This window comes from Hyla sarda, chromosome 6 (genome assembly GCF_029499605.1).
Source record: "Hyla sarda isolate aHylSar1 chromosome 6, aHylSar1.hap1, whole genome shotgun sequence".
NCBI lineage: Eukaryota > Metazoa > Chordata > Amphibia > Anura > Hylidae > Hyla > Hyla sarda.
The window spans coordinates 174054715-174071391 of record NC_079194.1 but is presented as its reverse complement, the minus strand read 5'-3'; the positions used below and the strand labels follow the sequence as shown (position 1 = coordinate 174071391).

Genomic DNA, 16677 nt, shown 5'->3' with positions numbered 1-16677 from the left:
GATGATGGTTTTTATAGGGCTATGACAGAGCTCTAGAGAACCATGCCCTCTGTTCTCTTGTTTTTAAGGACATTATTCTAGTCTGTAAAGTCAATGGTTTCTCTAAGTTGATCAAATGTTGCCCTACCTAAGTCATGTGTTTTTGTTGCTCCTGGACATTTGGGAAAATTAATTATCTTTAGCTATAGCAAAAGTAGACTTAGTGAATAGAGAAACAGATGTACATCCTCCATGTTCCGTAATACTGTCGTTTCCATACATTACACTGACGTTAATTACACAGTTAACTCTTTACTCACCAGTAACACCTGCTCCCTCCTCTCAGCATTTTGCTGTTCCAGTCTACTTTCTAGTTCCCTCACTTGAGGTCCCCAACTGACGCAATTACTCTGATAATAAAACCTTTTGCGCTAATTCCTTACATTGTCTCTCTAACTGTTAGACACAGGTGGTTGTCATAGATACCGCTCCCAACACGGGCATGATGTGTACTGGAGACAAGTCATTCCATTGTTAGTTATCATCATTATCATTCGGCATTACACTTAATCTGTGGGTAAAAGACAGAATTTTACATTTATTACTGACATGTCTTGCTATACAAGCTAATATATTAGCTATACTTCAGAAATTTCAATTTATTTTATTGTGGTCCCTTTTCTGAAAGTTTTCCAACTGGTTTTATATGAACTAGAACCAATAAACTCGGAGACAAATACTATTTGAATCTATTGTGGGATCTTCTACTTTATAGATGCAATGGGGGAGATTTATCAAAACCTGTCCAGAGGAAAAGTTGCTGAGTTGCCCAATCAACCAATCAGATTGCGCCTTTCATTTTGCAGAGGCCTTTTCAAAAATTGAAGAAGCAATCTGATTGGTTGCTATGGGCAAATTTTCCTCTGGACAGGTTTTGATAAATCTCCCCCAATGCGTTTTCGATTTATTATGCACATTTATGCCTTAAGCATACAATGTTCTTTTATTTGTTATTGTGATCCTGCCCTTGTAGTCCGTTGCTAAGGACCGTTTATCTGGTGTAGGATTCTATTGTGGCACTTGTAGTCCACTGCAAACATCCTCCATTGTATACAAAGTAAGTGTATTGTACAGCTCACCTCCAAGTCTTCCCGTGCACGGATCCGCACTTGGCTCAGTGCTGTGGTTACCAACGAAGAAAGCAGAAGCTGATCCAGCACTTGGGTAAAAAGTTGCAGATTTATTGAGGTCCGAATCCGACATACAAACTTCACACGGTAAAACTGACACCCTCCCTTGTCATGCGCATTTCAATCGCATGCACGCTCTTCCTCAGTGACGTCATGGGTCTATTGGGCAAGGACTTAAATCGTACCGGCACAGGTGAGAGGTAAGTATACCTAATCACACCGTCCTAGGTTCTCGTGCTTGCACCGCTAGAACACACGACCAGACAGAGACTTAGTATACAAATACAAATCTTAAAAAGGAGGTTTCTTTTTTAAAATATTACAACAATGTATTCATCACCACATAAGTGTCAACACATTACTTATATTTTAAACAACACCAAAAACATTATTATTATAGTTAATGGGTGTTATATCTTTTATTATACCAGTAATAATGGAAAAGCAGTTCACGTCTGACATTCATCCCAAACGGGGCGAGAGTGCCAAGGGTGAACTGCCAGAAGGCTTCTCTATGTTCCAGCCTATTTCTGATACAACCATGGAGCAAGGAGTCAGACAATCCATCAACATACCAACAGGCGAGTGGCTATAAACAAAAAGGAAAAAACGCCAAGCGCAAAGGAAAATCCGGAGGGGGGGAGAAAACATCCCCGAAGAAGCAACACCCAGGCTCAGGAGCCAAGTCCGGAAATAAATGGGGTGTTAAATCTCTCCAAAAGAGAACTGAGTCCTGATCAGGTAGCCCTATTAGCTAAGGGGTTAAACTTTTCACCCGTAAATAATCTCGATATATTTGGAACATTGTGTGACATTAATAGGTTTGTAAGAAACTTAACTGTAAAGAGACATTTTTTTCAGTTGGAACAGGACAATACTGGTGTTGGATCACAAGATGAACCACATGTGTCTAATGAATTTGAAGGTTTAACATTCAGTGAACAGGTTATTTTGTGTGATTTACAAGAGCTGGCTAATGAAACAAATAGCAGGGAAGAAAAAATAAATAAAAACATCTGGCATAAAAGTAAAAACCCATATGTTTACCCAGGTTGATCCAGAACAGAGAGCATGGACAGATTTCAGGAGGCAATAGAAAGAAATCTGGTTGCCATGGGCAATGTCATCTCCCACTCACCAGGAGGCAGGGACAATCTGTCCCGAGGGGGAAGGAAAGCATTAAAAGAATTGTCATCTTATGATGACATAATTATCAAAATGTCGGATAAAGGTGGGGTGGTTACAGTCATGGATAAAGATGTTTATATAAAACAAATAAAAACTATGCTGTCAGATGAAACTGTCTATGTCTCTCTGGACAAAGATCCGACTGAAATATATCAGATGGAACTTGTAAAATTGCTGGATGAAGGAATAGCCCTTAATGTGATCACACAGAAAGAAAAGGATTATCTTTATCTGCAAGAACCTTTCAATCCTATAATGTATGCTCTTCCAAAACACAAAAAGGGATGAATCCTCCACCTATAAGACCCATTGTATCCAGTGGTAGCTCATTGCTGGAGCATTTATCTATGTGGGTAGACCAGTTATTACAACCCCTGGTCCAACGTGTCCCTGGCTACTTGAAGGACTCAGGAGATATTCTAAAAATGTTTGTTGACAAAAGATGGGGTCCGGAGCATGCCTGGCTATCTTGTGACGTTGTGTCACTTTATACCAACATTCCCTGGATGGTAGCCATGCATGCTCTGGACCACCATCTTAGTAATCATGGAAATTACACACATGAGTTATGTGAATTTATCAAAGTTTGGTTTTTGATGTCCCGTAATTACTTTGTATTCAATCGGGAGTTTTTCCTACAGAGAAGTGGAGTTTCAATGGGGGCAAGACATTCCCCATTGCTGGCAAATTTGACCATGTCCTATTGGGAGTCCCAGGTCATTTTTTCAAATTCCAACCCATACAGTCAAAATGTGCACTGGTATGGGAGATTCATTGATGATCTCCTCCTAATATGGGAGGGCGAAGAATCTCTTGTGCCAATGTTCATACAATACATCAATTCTAACCCATACAATTTGAAGTTCACCCACCATATAAACAAAAACAAAATAACATTTTTGGATTTGGAATTAAGCAGTACAGTTGGAGACATCATTACAGTAGCCACACATAGAAAGCCAATTTCAGGCAACACATTCTTGAGAGCTAAGAGTAATCATCCAACACATACAATAAAAGCTATTCCGGTGGGAGAACTGACGCGATTTAAAAGAAATTGTTAGAACAATTAAATATACAATACACGATCAGAGAATTTGGTGAGTAGACTGAAAGAACAAGGGTATACAAACAAAACATTAAAAAGAGCCAAGAGGATAGTTTTACAAAAAAACTGAAGTGAGTTAATCCATGGGAGAAGAAATAAAAAAGAACTTGATAATAAACCAATTTTGTCTGTGACATATTCACCTCATTTCAGTAAAATAAAAAGCATGGTACTCCGTCATTTACATATCTTACGACAAGATGAAATTATGGCTAAAATATTGGATAGAGGTTGTCACATTGTCCCTAAAAAAGCCCCCACATTAAAGAATCATTTATCTCCAAGTTTGGTGGAAGGATCCCGATTGAATAACACAGGGTGGCTTACGCAAAAAGGTTTTTTCAGGTGTGGACAAAGAGTTTGCCGCACCTGTAATTTTGTAAAAACAGTGAAGGAATTTGAAAATGCAGAGGGCAGCAAGAAATATCCAATCAACAATTACATGAATTGTAACAGCAAGAACTTAGTGTACATGATAGAGTGCTTACATTGTAACTTAAAGTACATAGGTTACACTACGCGTAAATTAAAAATACGAGCGCTCAAACATCTAAATGATGTAGGGGCGTTAAACAGAAACAAATCCGCCGCATCTCTGCATTTTCAAATAATACACAATGGCAATGTTTCTGGCTTTAGAATCTATGGAATAGAACTAATAAAAACTGGTATAAGACAAGGTTGTATCAGAAATAGGCTGGAACATAGAGCCTTCTGGCAGTTCACCCTTGGCACTCACACCCCGTTTGGGATGAATGTCAGGCGTGAACTGCTTTTCCTTTATTAACGGTATAATGGTCATCACAATGCAACGAAAAGATATAACACCCATTAACTAGAATAATAATGGTCTTGGTGTTGTTTAAAATATAAGTAACGTGTTGACACTTATGTGGTGATGAATACAGTGTTGTAATATTTTAAAAAAGAAACCTCCTTTTTAAGATTTGTATTTGTATACTTAGTCTCTGTCTGGTCGTGTGTTCTAGCGGTGCAAGCACGAGAACCTAGGACGGTGTGATTAGGTATACTTACCTCTCACCTGTGCCGGTACGATTTAAGTCCTTGCCCAATAGACCCATGACGTCACTGAGGAAGAGCGCGCATGCGCTTGAAATGCGTATGACAAGGAAGGGTGTCGGTTTTACCGTGGGAAGTTTGTATTTCGGATTCGGACCTCAACAAAGCTGCAACTTTTTACCCAAGTGCTGGATCAGCTTCTGCTTTCTTTGTTGATCCTCCATTGTATGCATTTTTATGCTGGGGATCGCCCCTAGCAACGGACTACAAGGGCAGGATCTGCTCCCCCAGTATAAATGCACAACTGCATTTGGGGTTGAGCACCTCCAGCCATTTGAGACCACATTTTTTGTTGTTGTTTAAATTTATACTTGGAGGTGTGTAAACTCCATATGTTAATGCGCCTTGAACATTTTCCAGGCAGCATTAAGGTTGCACCTGTGAGGCCATGCACCTATATCAGCCAACTTGGGTGAGGCTTGTAGCCTCTCTCCCTCCTCCCATTGTATGTGTGCTCAGTCACGCTGGAGGTAACTGGGAGCAGGCTGCATGTCGGCCTAGTGCTGCTGTAATTGCCCACTGGCCCCTGTTTTTTGCTTTTTACGCACAGGTAGGTTAGCGTTAGGTCCCGTGCCATTTGAGAAACCTTGGCATTGGTGTGCGGGCTCTGGTGTGTCCTTCATATAAGGATACACTGGCGAATGTCTCAATTTTAACACTAGTTGATTTTACCATTTTTTCTCCACCGGAGTACCCCTTTAAACACGTTGCTCTGGTTTCAATAAATGTACGTTATTCTAAGCAATTAGAATTTTTGATAGTCTCTCATGTCCAGTACCAAGTCTTGTATACTGGATGATGTTTGGAAGTCTGGAAGAACCTCCTGCAGCTGACCCTCGTCACATACATTACTGTATACATCTGTTGGTGTTAGGCCCAGATCACAACCCTATCTGGTAAAAGTCCAATCACCCACCCTGTCTTCTGTACCCTAGCCCAGTGGGCCTCACAAGGTGTGCACCACCTTTTTTTTTCTTTTTTTTTTACTTGCCCCTAATGGCCTTTGTTAGAACATTCATCAGAATCAGAGGAGAATTTTTTTGCCTCCTTCTCATGGCTCACAATAAAATTGTGGACTTCATGCCAGTTTCACTATAGAAGGTGGGTAATGCTAACCAGAGCTAACTTTTTTGCTACTTTTTGTCCTGAACTAATAATGAGCAGTGATTTACACTGTGGTGGACTTGGCCACATATTAGATGCTTGTCTATTATTGAATAAATCTTGTGTAATACTACAATTTATCTGGAATTGTACCATGTGACAGCAGTGAACTGCTGATCACAGTGAGTCTCAAGGGTTTTTTCAGAAGTGGTCTTTTTCAAACTCACAGACAAACAATTAATCTACTATATATATATATATATATTTTTTCCCACTACCTTGTATGAAGACCATTAGACTTGTTATGATGCTTTTTAAAGAAACATTATACAATATGCGCTAAGTGTTAGATGTTATTCTAGGAGATATTGGATGTTATTCCTTTGTAAGTTTGATATTGAAGGCTGTACAAGGTAGTAAGAACAACCTTAGCCTTCAAAGGAATGATAAGAATGCTACTTGATCCTTGGTTACAATTTACCCGAAATCGAGAAGACGAAATGATGCAATCATCTGCAGCTTAAACACACATAGAAAGGGTTAGTTGGCCTCAAAAAGCAATAATGCAAGAAAATTACGACTGGTGGAATTTGATATAAACATCATAAATGCAGTTGTATACCTTTAGACAGTGAGCAAGTTTTATAGATATATGATGTACCAGGGAGCCAGCAATTTATTCTAAATGCTAAAAGAAATCTTCCATCTTCAATAATGAAATTGGCCTACACATCTTTTTGTTACCTTTTTCTAGGTTTACTTTGTAGAATATTAGGTTGCATTTGATGGTTCGATGGTTCGATGGTTTGATGTCTACCAACTATATACAGTATATTGACTTGTATCAATATCCAGGCACTATATAAATTTACAGTAATGTTTTTGAGCTCCTACAAAATAAGTTGTTTCCACAGCAAACAGCAATGGAACAATAATTGAGTAGTTATTTACTCCTCCATCATTTTGGTTTTTGAACATATTAAAGGGAACCTGTCAAGAGTTTCATGCTGCCAAAACCGCAGGCAGCATGAATCAGTAACAGGCTCTATTATTACAATGAACTATGATATGCTTTCAATTGCTGTGGTTTCAAATCACCGGGTGGCTTTTTCCCTATATATGTACTGTATAGAGTTAGATCGGTCAGTCAAGCACCAGCGTTTTACAGTAAATCAGTCATTTGTAACAAGAAAGTCCCTTTGTTTCATGCTGCTTCAGGCATGTTCTTTTTAGGATTGACTGGGTCTGTAAATGTATTGCTGGCCTTAAAGGGGTGTGATCTGTGCAGTCAAGAATACCACTTACTATTACTGAATGGACAGCACTGCTAGTTTTTGAATATCCAAAACTAGCACCCTTGATTCCACAGTTTTTGCCTGAATCTATGTAAAGACAGCTGTGTTTGACATATTTTTATGGTGCATCATCTTAAGGGAGGTGACCATGCCAATTAAAAGTAATGTAGTGGGCACCCTTAAATGTATTAGCACGTGAGAAACCTTCAATTTTAAAACTGTTTCTCTAGTATGCAACAAAAGGAGGAAAGTCCATGAGAACACATTACGAGCTACAGTTAAATCATAAAATCATTACTCATGTCAAAAAGTTTATTTTTGTTTTTTTTTATGAGTCATATTTTTACCACCAAGATCCATTTGGAATGCCATTACTGCTAGCTAAAAAGGTTGTTCACCATGGAAAAAAAATATATAATTTTGCTGACAATAAGCTGCGACAGGTTTCTGGAGCCACTAATAATTATCTGTAATCAGGAAACACTGCTAAACCGGCCAGCTTCCATGTCATCATAGGGCAAAACAACATTTCACAGTTTCCACTGCCATGAATAATCATACTCGGTCCTACAGGTTTCAGAACATTTTAAGGGTCTTAAGTGGGGAGGGCCCTCCTTTTACTCAGAATTCCATAATAGCATATTTGAAAATGAGTTTTTATAGCTTAGAGAACCCTTTTAACTGATAACATGTAGGCCTGATACACGTTAAGTGGTTTCCATTGACCAACACTTGTTTAGGACTCTAGTACATTGATCCCTCAAATTACACTATTAATTGGTTCCAGGACAACCATTGTATGTTGAGACCATAACGGTAACTGGTTCTATAGCCACCAAAATGTCATCCAAATATGGGAAAAAGTGAGGAATAACTAATATAGATAAAGCAAGTCCTTACATATAAAAGTAGGAAAGATCTGCTGGGAGCTGTAAATCACTGTCTATGTAGAGGACAGGAGCTTCTTCAGGGTCCTGTACAGGACACACAATGTCCTGAAAAAAATTGTGCTTTCTCTCTCAATCTCACTCCCTTCCCTATCAGTTCCTCTAGGCAGGATTTGTGCTTGAGCTGAATCGGTGCTATTTTGTGCAACACACTCCTCTCTGTCCATCTCTGTAATAGAACGCTGATGTGACTGGGAGGTGAATCGCTGCAGTAAGAATGTTTTTCTGTGCAACACACACTGCTGTCTGTCCCTCTGTACAACAGAACGCTGATGTGACTAGGAGGTAAATTGTAGCTGGAAAAAAGCTTTTCTGGCCAACACACAGCACTGTCTGTCCCTATCTATCTCTCTGCAATGAAATGCTGAAGTAATGCCGCAATATGGCTGCCGATTATATAGGGCTTTAACATCACAGGGGTGACTGGCTGTTGATAGGCTGCATGCTGAATTTGATTCAGGGTCATCCCGCCTACCCTTGTTCCCGCCTTCCCAGGACTCCTTGCCCCATGTCCTCACATGTCAATCCACCATTTTAGATGCCCTGGAGCCTGGATTGCACTAACTGGAGTTTAATGAAGCGATTCGTGCCATTGAATCATGTCGATATTCCCATTTGTTGCAAATTGAATTTTTCCTGAAATTTGTAATGAATTTGGATTCGTCAGATTCGATTTGCTCATCCCTAGTCATGAGGTTTGGAATGTATCTTCAACCCCCTCCTCCAATATGAACCAGAACCATAGACATGGACATCCATTCATCTAAAATGTCTGGTCTAGTCTACCAGAAGATGAATAGAGAATGGGAAAGGATTGTCTCTGAAGTGACAAGCCCTTTGACCTTGATCTTTGTAATTGCCAATTTAAAATGTATATTAGAATATTCGGATGCTTTGCTGTACTTTTTGTGCTTGTATAAGAAATGATTAATTATCAGCTTATATACTGTTATAATGTTATTTTTAGTTTGTCATAAATCCAATAAAATTCAGTTTTACAGGAATATTAGCATCTGCAAAGTCAATTTTGAACAAACTTCTTAAACTTGTGTTATCTGAGTAATGTGTATCACATTAGGTCTTGTGAAATGTGTCCTACTTTTTTCCGGCTGCTCATGGTTTAAGGACACTCAGTTAAAGCTTTTCAAATAAACTCTTGAAAATTCTTCTTAAAGATCAATGCAAAACTTGGGAATAATTTGACTTACATTCACCGCTAGACAGTTTGACACCATCAAGACTATTTTATTGAACTCTCTAAATGACCAGGAATGCAACATCAACTCTAGTCTCTAATAATGAGCTCCGGAAGGGCCTACCTTTCATGTTGCTTTAAATGCTTCCAATGACAGATCGATATGTTTACAACACTCTTGCTTATTCCCATGACGAAAATGTAATGAAGTTTCCAAGCAAAGACCAACGTATAAAGTCTTCAGATACAAATTGTAACATTTGACTATTGAAAATGAAGAAAATCCCTGAAGCTCTTCAAAAATTATTATGCAATGAAATAAGACAAGATAAATAAATTTGTGAGGTAGCATTAAACATACTTGGCTGCTTTCTTACAATAACAGTGCTTCATCTGTTTTTAAAGGGGTACTACCGTGTAAAACTTTTTTTTTTTTTTTTAAATCAACTGGTGCCAGAAAGTTATTTTTTTAGGGGCTGTATACTAAAGAGAAATCCAAAAAGAAATACATTTCCTGTGATGTCCTGACCACAGTGCTCTCTGTTGACCTCTGCTGTCCATTTTAGGAACTGGAGAAAATCCCAATAGCAAACATATGCTTCTCTGGACAGTTCCTAAAATGGATAGCAGAGGTCAGCAGAGAGCACTGTGGTCAGGACATTACAAGAAATGCATTTCTTTTTGGATTTCTTTTTAGAATACAGCCCCTAAAAAGTAATGTTAGGATTAAGATTTTTTTAATAGAAGTGATTTACAAATCTGTTTAACTTTCTGGCACCAGTTGATTTAAAAAAAAAAAAAAGTTTTCCACAGTAGTACCCCTTAAGGACCCTTGACGTACGCGTACGTCATGACACCCTGGTACTTAAGGACAAAGGACGTACAGTTACGTCATGGAGAATTCCGGCCCCTGCCGCGTGCCGGGCGGGGACCGGACCGGGATGCCTGCTGAAATCGTTCAGCAGGCATCCCGTGCAAACGCCCAGGGGGGTCATTAGACCCCCCATGTTGGCGATCGTGGCAAATCGCAAGTGAATTCACACTTGCGATTTGCTCGATTCCGGGTCATTACAGGTCTATAGTAGTGTTGAGCGGCATAGGCCATATTCGAATTCGCGAATATTCGCGAATATATGGACGAATATTCGTCTTATATTCGCGAATATTCGCATATTCGTTATATTCTCGTGTTATTTCCGCATATGCGAATATTCGCGTTTGCGAAAATTAACATATGTGAATATTAGCATATGCAAGATTAACATACGTGAAAATTCGCATATGCGAAAATTAGCATATGCGAATTTTAGCACGCCAGTCTCACACAGTAGTATTACAGCCTTCTTTACACCACACAAGCTGGAAGCAGAGAGGGGTGATCACTGTGATGTGTACTGTGAAGAAAAAAAAAAAAACGAATATTCGTAATTACGAATATATAGCGCTATATTCGCGAAATTCGCGAATTTGCGAATATGCGATATTCGCGAATAATATTCGAATTGCGAATATTCGCGAGCAACACTAGTCTATAGTGACCCGGTGACCCAGAATATAAGGGGGATTGCGGTTGTCTAAGACACCCATGATCCCCTTGAAGGCATAGGAGTGAGGTGGCAGGGGTGCCACCCCTCCTATCCCTGCTATTGGTGGTCTAGACGCGACCACCAATAGCAGATCGGGGGCGGGGGGGTTAACTTTCGTTTTCCCCGTCCTGCCCAACAACAATAGGCGGGGCAGAATGGGGAACGAAAGGAGACCGGTGCCGAAGATCCACTTACCGATCCGGGCGGGCGACGGAGGCTGTGGGCGACGGAGATCGGCGGTCAGCGATGACGTGCGACTGGATCCGACGGAAGCCAGTGAGTTGCCTAGCAACATCTGGAGGGTTCAGTTTGAGACCATTATACAGTGGTCTCTAACTGTAGCCCTACAGATGTTGCAAAACTACAACTCCCAGGATGCCCAGACAGCTGTCTGGGCATGCTGGGAGTTGTAGTTTTGCAACAGCTGGAGGGTTACAGTTTGAGACCACTATATAGTGGTCCCTAAACTGTAGCCCTCCAGATCTTGCAAAACTACAACTCCTAGCATGCCCAAACAACTGTTTGCTGTCTGGGCATGCTGGAATTTGAGGACCACAGTTTGAAGATCACTTTGCAGTGTTCTCTAAAACTGTAGCCCTCCAGATGTTGCAATACTGCAAATCCCAGCATGCACAGACAGCAAACAGCTGTCTCGGCATGCTGGGAGTTGTAGTTGCGTACCTCCAGCTATTGCATAACTACATCTCCCAGCATGCCCTTCGGCGATCAGTGCATGCTGGGAGTTGTAGTTTTGCAACAGCTGGAGGCAGACTGGTTGGAAAATGCTGAGTTAGGTAACAGAACCTAACTGAAGGTTTTCCAACCAGTGTGTCTCCAGCTGTTGCAAAAGTACAACACCCAGCATGCACAGTCTGTCAGTACATGCTGGCAGTTGTAGTTTTGAAACAGCTGTAGGTTTGCCCCCCCCCCCCCCCCCGGGAAATTTTTCGCCGCAGCGTAAACTCCTAGCGAGAAACTCACCGTAGCACGCCAGTGCGAATGTACCCTAAAAACACTACACTAACACATAATAAAGAGTAAAACACTATATATACACCCCCTTATACTGTCCTCCCCAATAAAAATGATAAATGTATTGTATGGCAGTGTTTCCAAAACGGAGCCTCCAGCTGTTGCAAAACAACAACTCCCAGCATTTCCGGACAGCCACTGACTGTCCAGGCATGCTGGGAATTTAGCAACAGCTGGAGGCGCCCTGTTCGGGAATCACTGGCGTAGAATACCCCTATGTCCATCCCTATGCAATCCCTAATTTAGGCCTCAAATGCGCATGGAGCTCTCTCACTTTGGAGCCCTGTCGTATTTCAAGGAAACAGTTTAGGGCCACATATGGGGTATCTCCGTACTCGGGAGAAATTGCACTACAAATTTTGGGGGGCTTTTTTTCTCCTTTTACACCTTATGAAAAGGAAAAGTTGTGGGCTACACCAGCTTGTGTGCCACGGGGAGCTTTGTAAACAACGCACATGGCCCCTGACTTCCATTCCAAACAATTTTTTTTCCAAAAGCTCAATGGCGCTTCTTCTCTTCTGAGCATTGTAGTGCGCCAGCAGAGCATTTGATGTCCATACATGGGGTATTTCCACACTCAGAAGAGATGGGGTTACAAATTTGGGCGGGCATTTAGTCCTATTATCCCTTGTAAACATTTTAAATTAGAGGGAAAAATAGCATTTTAGTGAAAAAAATAATACTTTTCACGTCCAACTTTAACGAAAAGTCGTCAAACACCTGTGGGGTGTTAAGGCTCACTGGACCCCTTGTTACGTGCCTTGAGGGATGTAGTTTCCAAAATAGTATGCCATGTGGGTTTATTTATTTTTGCTGTTCTGGCACCATAGGGGCTTCCGAAATGTGACATGCCCCCCAAAAACCATTTCAGAAAAACTCACTCTCCAAATTCCCACTGTCGCTGCTTCCCTTCTAAGCCCTCTACTGTGCCCGCCGAACACTTGACATACACATATGAGGTATTTTCTTACTCAAGAGAAATTGGGTTACACATTTTAGGAAGATTTTTCTCCTTTTACCCCTTGTAAAAATTCAATAACTGGGTCTAAAAGAACATGCCAGTGTAAAAAATGAAGATTTTAAATTTTCTCCTTCAATTTGCTGCTATTCCTGTGAAACACCTAAAGGGTTAACAAATCTTTTACATGTCATTTTGAATACTTTTAGGGGTGCAATTTTTATAATAGGGTCATTTGTGGGATAATTCTAATAAGAAGACCCTTCAAATCCCCTTCAAAACAGAACTGGTCCCTTAAAAATTTAGATTTTGAAAATTTTGTGAAAAATTTGAAAATTGCTGCTATAATTTGAAGCCCTCTGATGTCTTCCAAAAGTAAAAACACGTCAATTTTATGATGGAAACATAAAGTAAACATATTGCATGTGTGAATCAATATATCATTTATTTGGGATATTCATTTTCCTTATAAGCAGAGAGCTTCAAAGTTAAAAAAAAAATGCAAAATTTTAAATTTTTTCATCAAATTTTGGAATTTTTCACCAAGAAATGATTCAAGTATCGACAAAATTTTACCACTAACATAAAGTAGAATATGTCACGAAAAAACAGTCTCGGAATCAGAATGAAAGGTAAAAGCATCCCAGAGTTATTAATGTTTAAAGTGACAGTGGTCAGATGTGCAAAAAATGGCCGTGTCCTACAGTGAAAATTGGCTGGGTCCTTAACCCCTTAAGGACCGGGCTTATTTTTTGCGCCACCAATTCTACTTTGTAATGACGTCAGTCATTGTGCCCAAAAATCTACAGTGAAACGGAAAAAAAAATCATTGTGAGACAAAATTGAAAAAGAAAACGCCATTTTGTAACTTTTGGGGGATTACGTTTCTACGTAGTACATTTTTCGGTAAAAATTACACCTGATATTTATTCTGTAGGTCCATACGGTTAAAATGATACCCTACTTGTATAGGTTTGATTTTGTTGTACTTCTGGAAAAAATCATAACTTCATGCAGGAAAATGTATACGTTTAAAATTGTCATATTCTGACCCCTATAACTTTTTTATTTTTCCGTGTATAGGGCGGTATGAGGGCTCATTTTTTGCACCATGATCTGAAGTTTTTAACGGTACCATTTTTGCATTGATAGGACTTATTGATCTTATTGATTCATGATATAAAAAGTGACCAAAAATGCACTATTTTGGACTTTGGAATTTTTTTGCGGGCACGCCATTGACCGTGCGGTTTAATTAACTATATATTTTTATAATTCGGACATTTCCGCACACTGCGATACCATATATGTTTATTTTTATTTACACTGTGTTTTTTTTTTATGGGAAAAGGGGGGTGATTCAAACTTTTAATAGGGAAGGGGTTAAATGATGTTTATTCACTTTTTTTTCCACTTTTTTTTTGCAGTGTTATAGCTACCATAGGGACCTATAACACTGCACACACTGATCTTTTACATTGTTCAATGGTTTCTCATAGGAACCAGTGATCGATGATTCTGCCGCATGACTGCTCATGCCTGGATCTCAGACACTGCACAGTCATTCGGCGATCGGACAGCGAGGAGGCAGGTAGGGGCCCTCCCGCTGTCCTGTAAGCTGTTCGGGATGCCGTGATTTCGCCGCGGCTATCCCGAACAGCCCACTGAGCTAACTGGCATACTTTCAGTTTCACTTTAGAAGCGGCGTTCAACTTTGAACGCCGCGTCTAAAGGGTTAATAGCGCACGGCACAGCGATCAATGCCACGCGCTATTAGCCACGGGTCCCGGCCGGGCCCGACCCGCTATGACACGGGGCCACGCCGTGGCCCCGCGTTATAGATCGGGAGTGGACACATGACGTTCCAGTACGACATGTGTCCTTAAGGGGTTAAGGAGTTAAAGGGGTACTCCGGTGAAACCCTTTTTTCTTTTAAATCAACTGGTGGCAGAAAGTTAAACATATTTGTAAATTACTTCTATAAAAAAAATCTTAATCCTTCCTGTACTTATTAGCTGCTGAATACTACAAAATAAATTCTTTTCTTTTTGGAATGCTCTCTGATGACATCACGACCACAGTTCTCTCTGCTGGCGTTATTATAATAATAATAACGCTTTATTTATTGTTGTCCTTAGTGGGATTTGAACCCAAGTCCCCAGGACTGCAAGGCAACAGTGCTAACCACTGAGCCACCATGCTGCCATTAGCATACATTAGCATACATTAGCATACATTAGCATGCATCTGCTATGCATCTGCTATGCATCTGCTATGCATGGTTGCTAAAATGGACAGAGATGTCAGTAGAGAGCACTGTGTTCGTGATGTCATCAGTGTTCCAAAAAGAAAGGAATTTCCTCTGTAACATTCAGCAGCTAATAAGTACTGGAAGGATTAAGATTTTTTTAATAGAAGTAATTTACAAATATGTTTAACTTTCTGCCACCAGTTGATTTAAAAGAAAAAAGGTTTTCACTGGAGTACCCCTTTAAGGGGTGTTATATTGCAGCCCAGCTCTATTCACTTCAATGTAGCTGAGTTGCAATTCCAAACATAACCCAGGGGAAAGTGTGGTACTATTTCTGGAAGGATACAGCCATGCTTTCCTGTCCCTACACTAGACATAACACATATTCATTTTTTTTGGTACACCTTTACGTAATTTTTTTAATAAAATTTTTACATTGAATGTTACTTTTCCCCTACAGAACGTGCTCAAAGCTCCAAGACATCTTGCACTTTTAAGACATAGGAGATCAATTTTGGCACCCCCTATTTCAATTCCGGAGAATCAGAGGACACCATTTCCAAAAACTATTGGCAAGGTAAGTTTCAGTTTCTATTCACTAATTGGCTGCTAATAATTTCCTAATAAAGCAGTTCTCCTTCTAAAACTATGTCTGTACATGTGTTCATGAATGTTCCTTTCCTTTTTGACAGAGAAAACCCCATAGCAAAGATCAAACTTATTCCCCTTTATGGTGCTGAATTTTGCCATCCCGGACAAAAGAGTACATTGTTTGCTTTCCCCTCCAGTTTTATGACACTTCCTATCTCTTATTTGCTAACAATGGAATTGCATTCTGGCGCACCAAGCTCTCTTGGCCTTGGCCTCTTCATTTAACTGTCTGGGGTTAGAAAAAGCTTTCTTGCAAAACAGCGCTACACCTGTCTACAGGTTGTGCTTGGTATTGCATCTCATTTCCATTTTCTTTAATGGTACCCATCTGCAATACGCATAACCCACAAACAGAAGTGGAGTTGTTTCTGAAATACATTTTTCTAATCCTGCATAATCCTCTGTAAAATCTTGGAAATCATTATGATGGAAGCTCTGCTACATTTGTATACGATGCTACAGGTAGAAAGTAACTGGCACTGCCCACGTGAACCACAGGTTCACACTGGTGCATTTTTAGCCTTACTGGGGTAAAAGGCAGACCAGCTTACTTCAGTGGTGCTTCACAATATAGACCAAAGACTTCATGTATGCACACTTTTAACAAACGAAGCACTTACCATGACATTCTTGCTGTGATCTTTATTCCATATTCATGGACATACAGAAGACACCTCCATGCCATAAGCAGAGCAGGACCACCAGAAGCGTGCATCTGAGCGACAACACTGTTTTATGCCAGTGGGCGTTTCGTCAAGCCCCCAGTGGCCGTTCACCGGGGGCCTGATGAAACGCCCACTGGTGTGAAACAGTGCTGTTGCTCAGGTGCACGTTTCTGGTGTTCCTGCTCTGCTTATTGGGGGGGGGGGGGGGGGCTGTCAACCATGACTATGGATGAAAGATCCAGTATTCTCTTTTTATTGGATTTGTATACAATGTTTGCATAAAAAAGACCTCATTCAAGTGGTGAGTCTCTTATGAAATAGATATGATGCCTTGTGGTTGCTTATAAAACCATTAAAGGCCCAATACCCAAACGTCACACTGGCAGTAGAGATCCCTTATACCCACCAGACATGCTAATTCTAATCTGCAATCCACATATTTGCTGTT

The 16677-nt window shown here is 40.2% G+C and overlaps 1 protein-coding gene across 1 annotated transcript in view; it reads left to right on the top strand.

Annotated features, from left to right (window-relative positions):
• CDH13 (cadherin 13) overlaps nt 1-16677 on the top strand; it is a 973781-nt gene that overhangs the window by 378875 nt on the left and 578229 nt on the right. The window contains exon 4 of the mRNA XM_056525819.1: nt 15374-15490. Coding sequence (XP_056381794.1) covers nt 15374-15490 — 117 coding nt within the window. The remainder of the gene's footprint in view (nt 1-15373; nt 15491-16677) is intronic.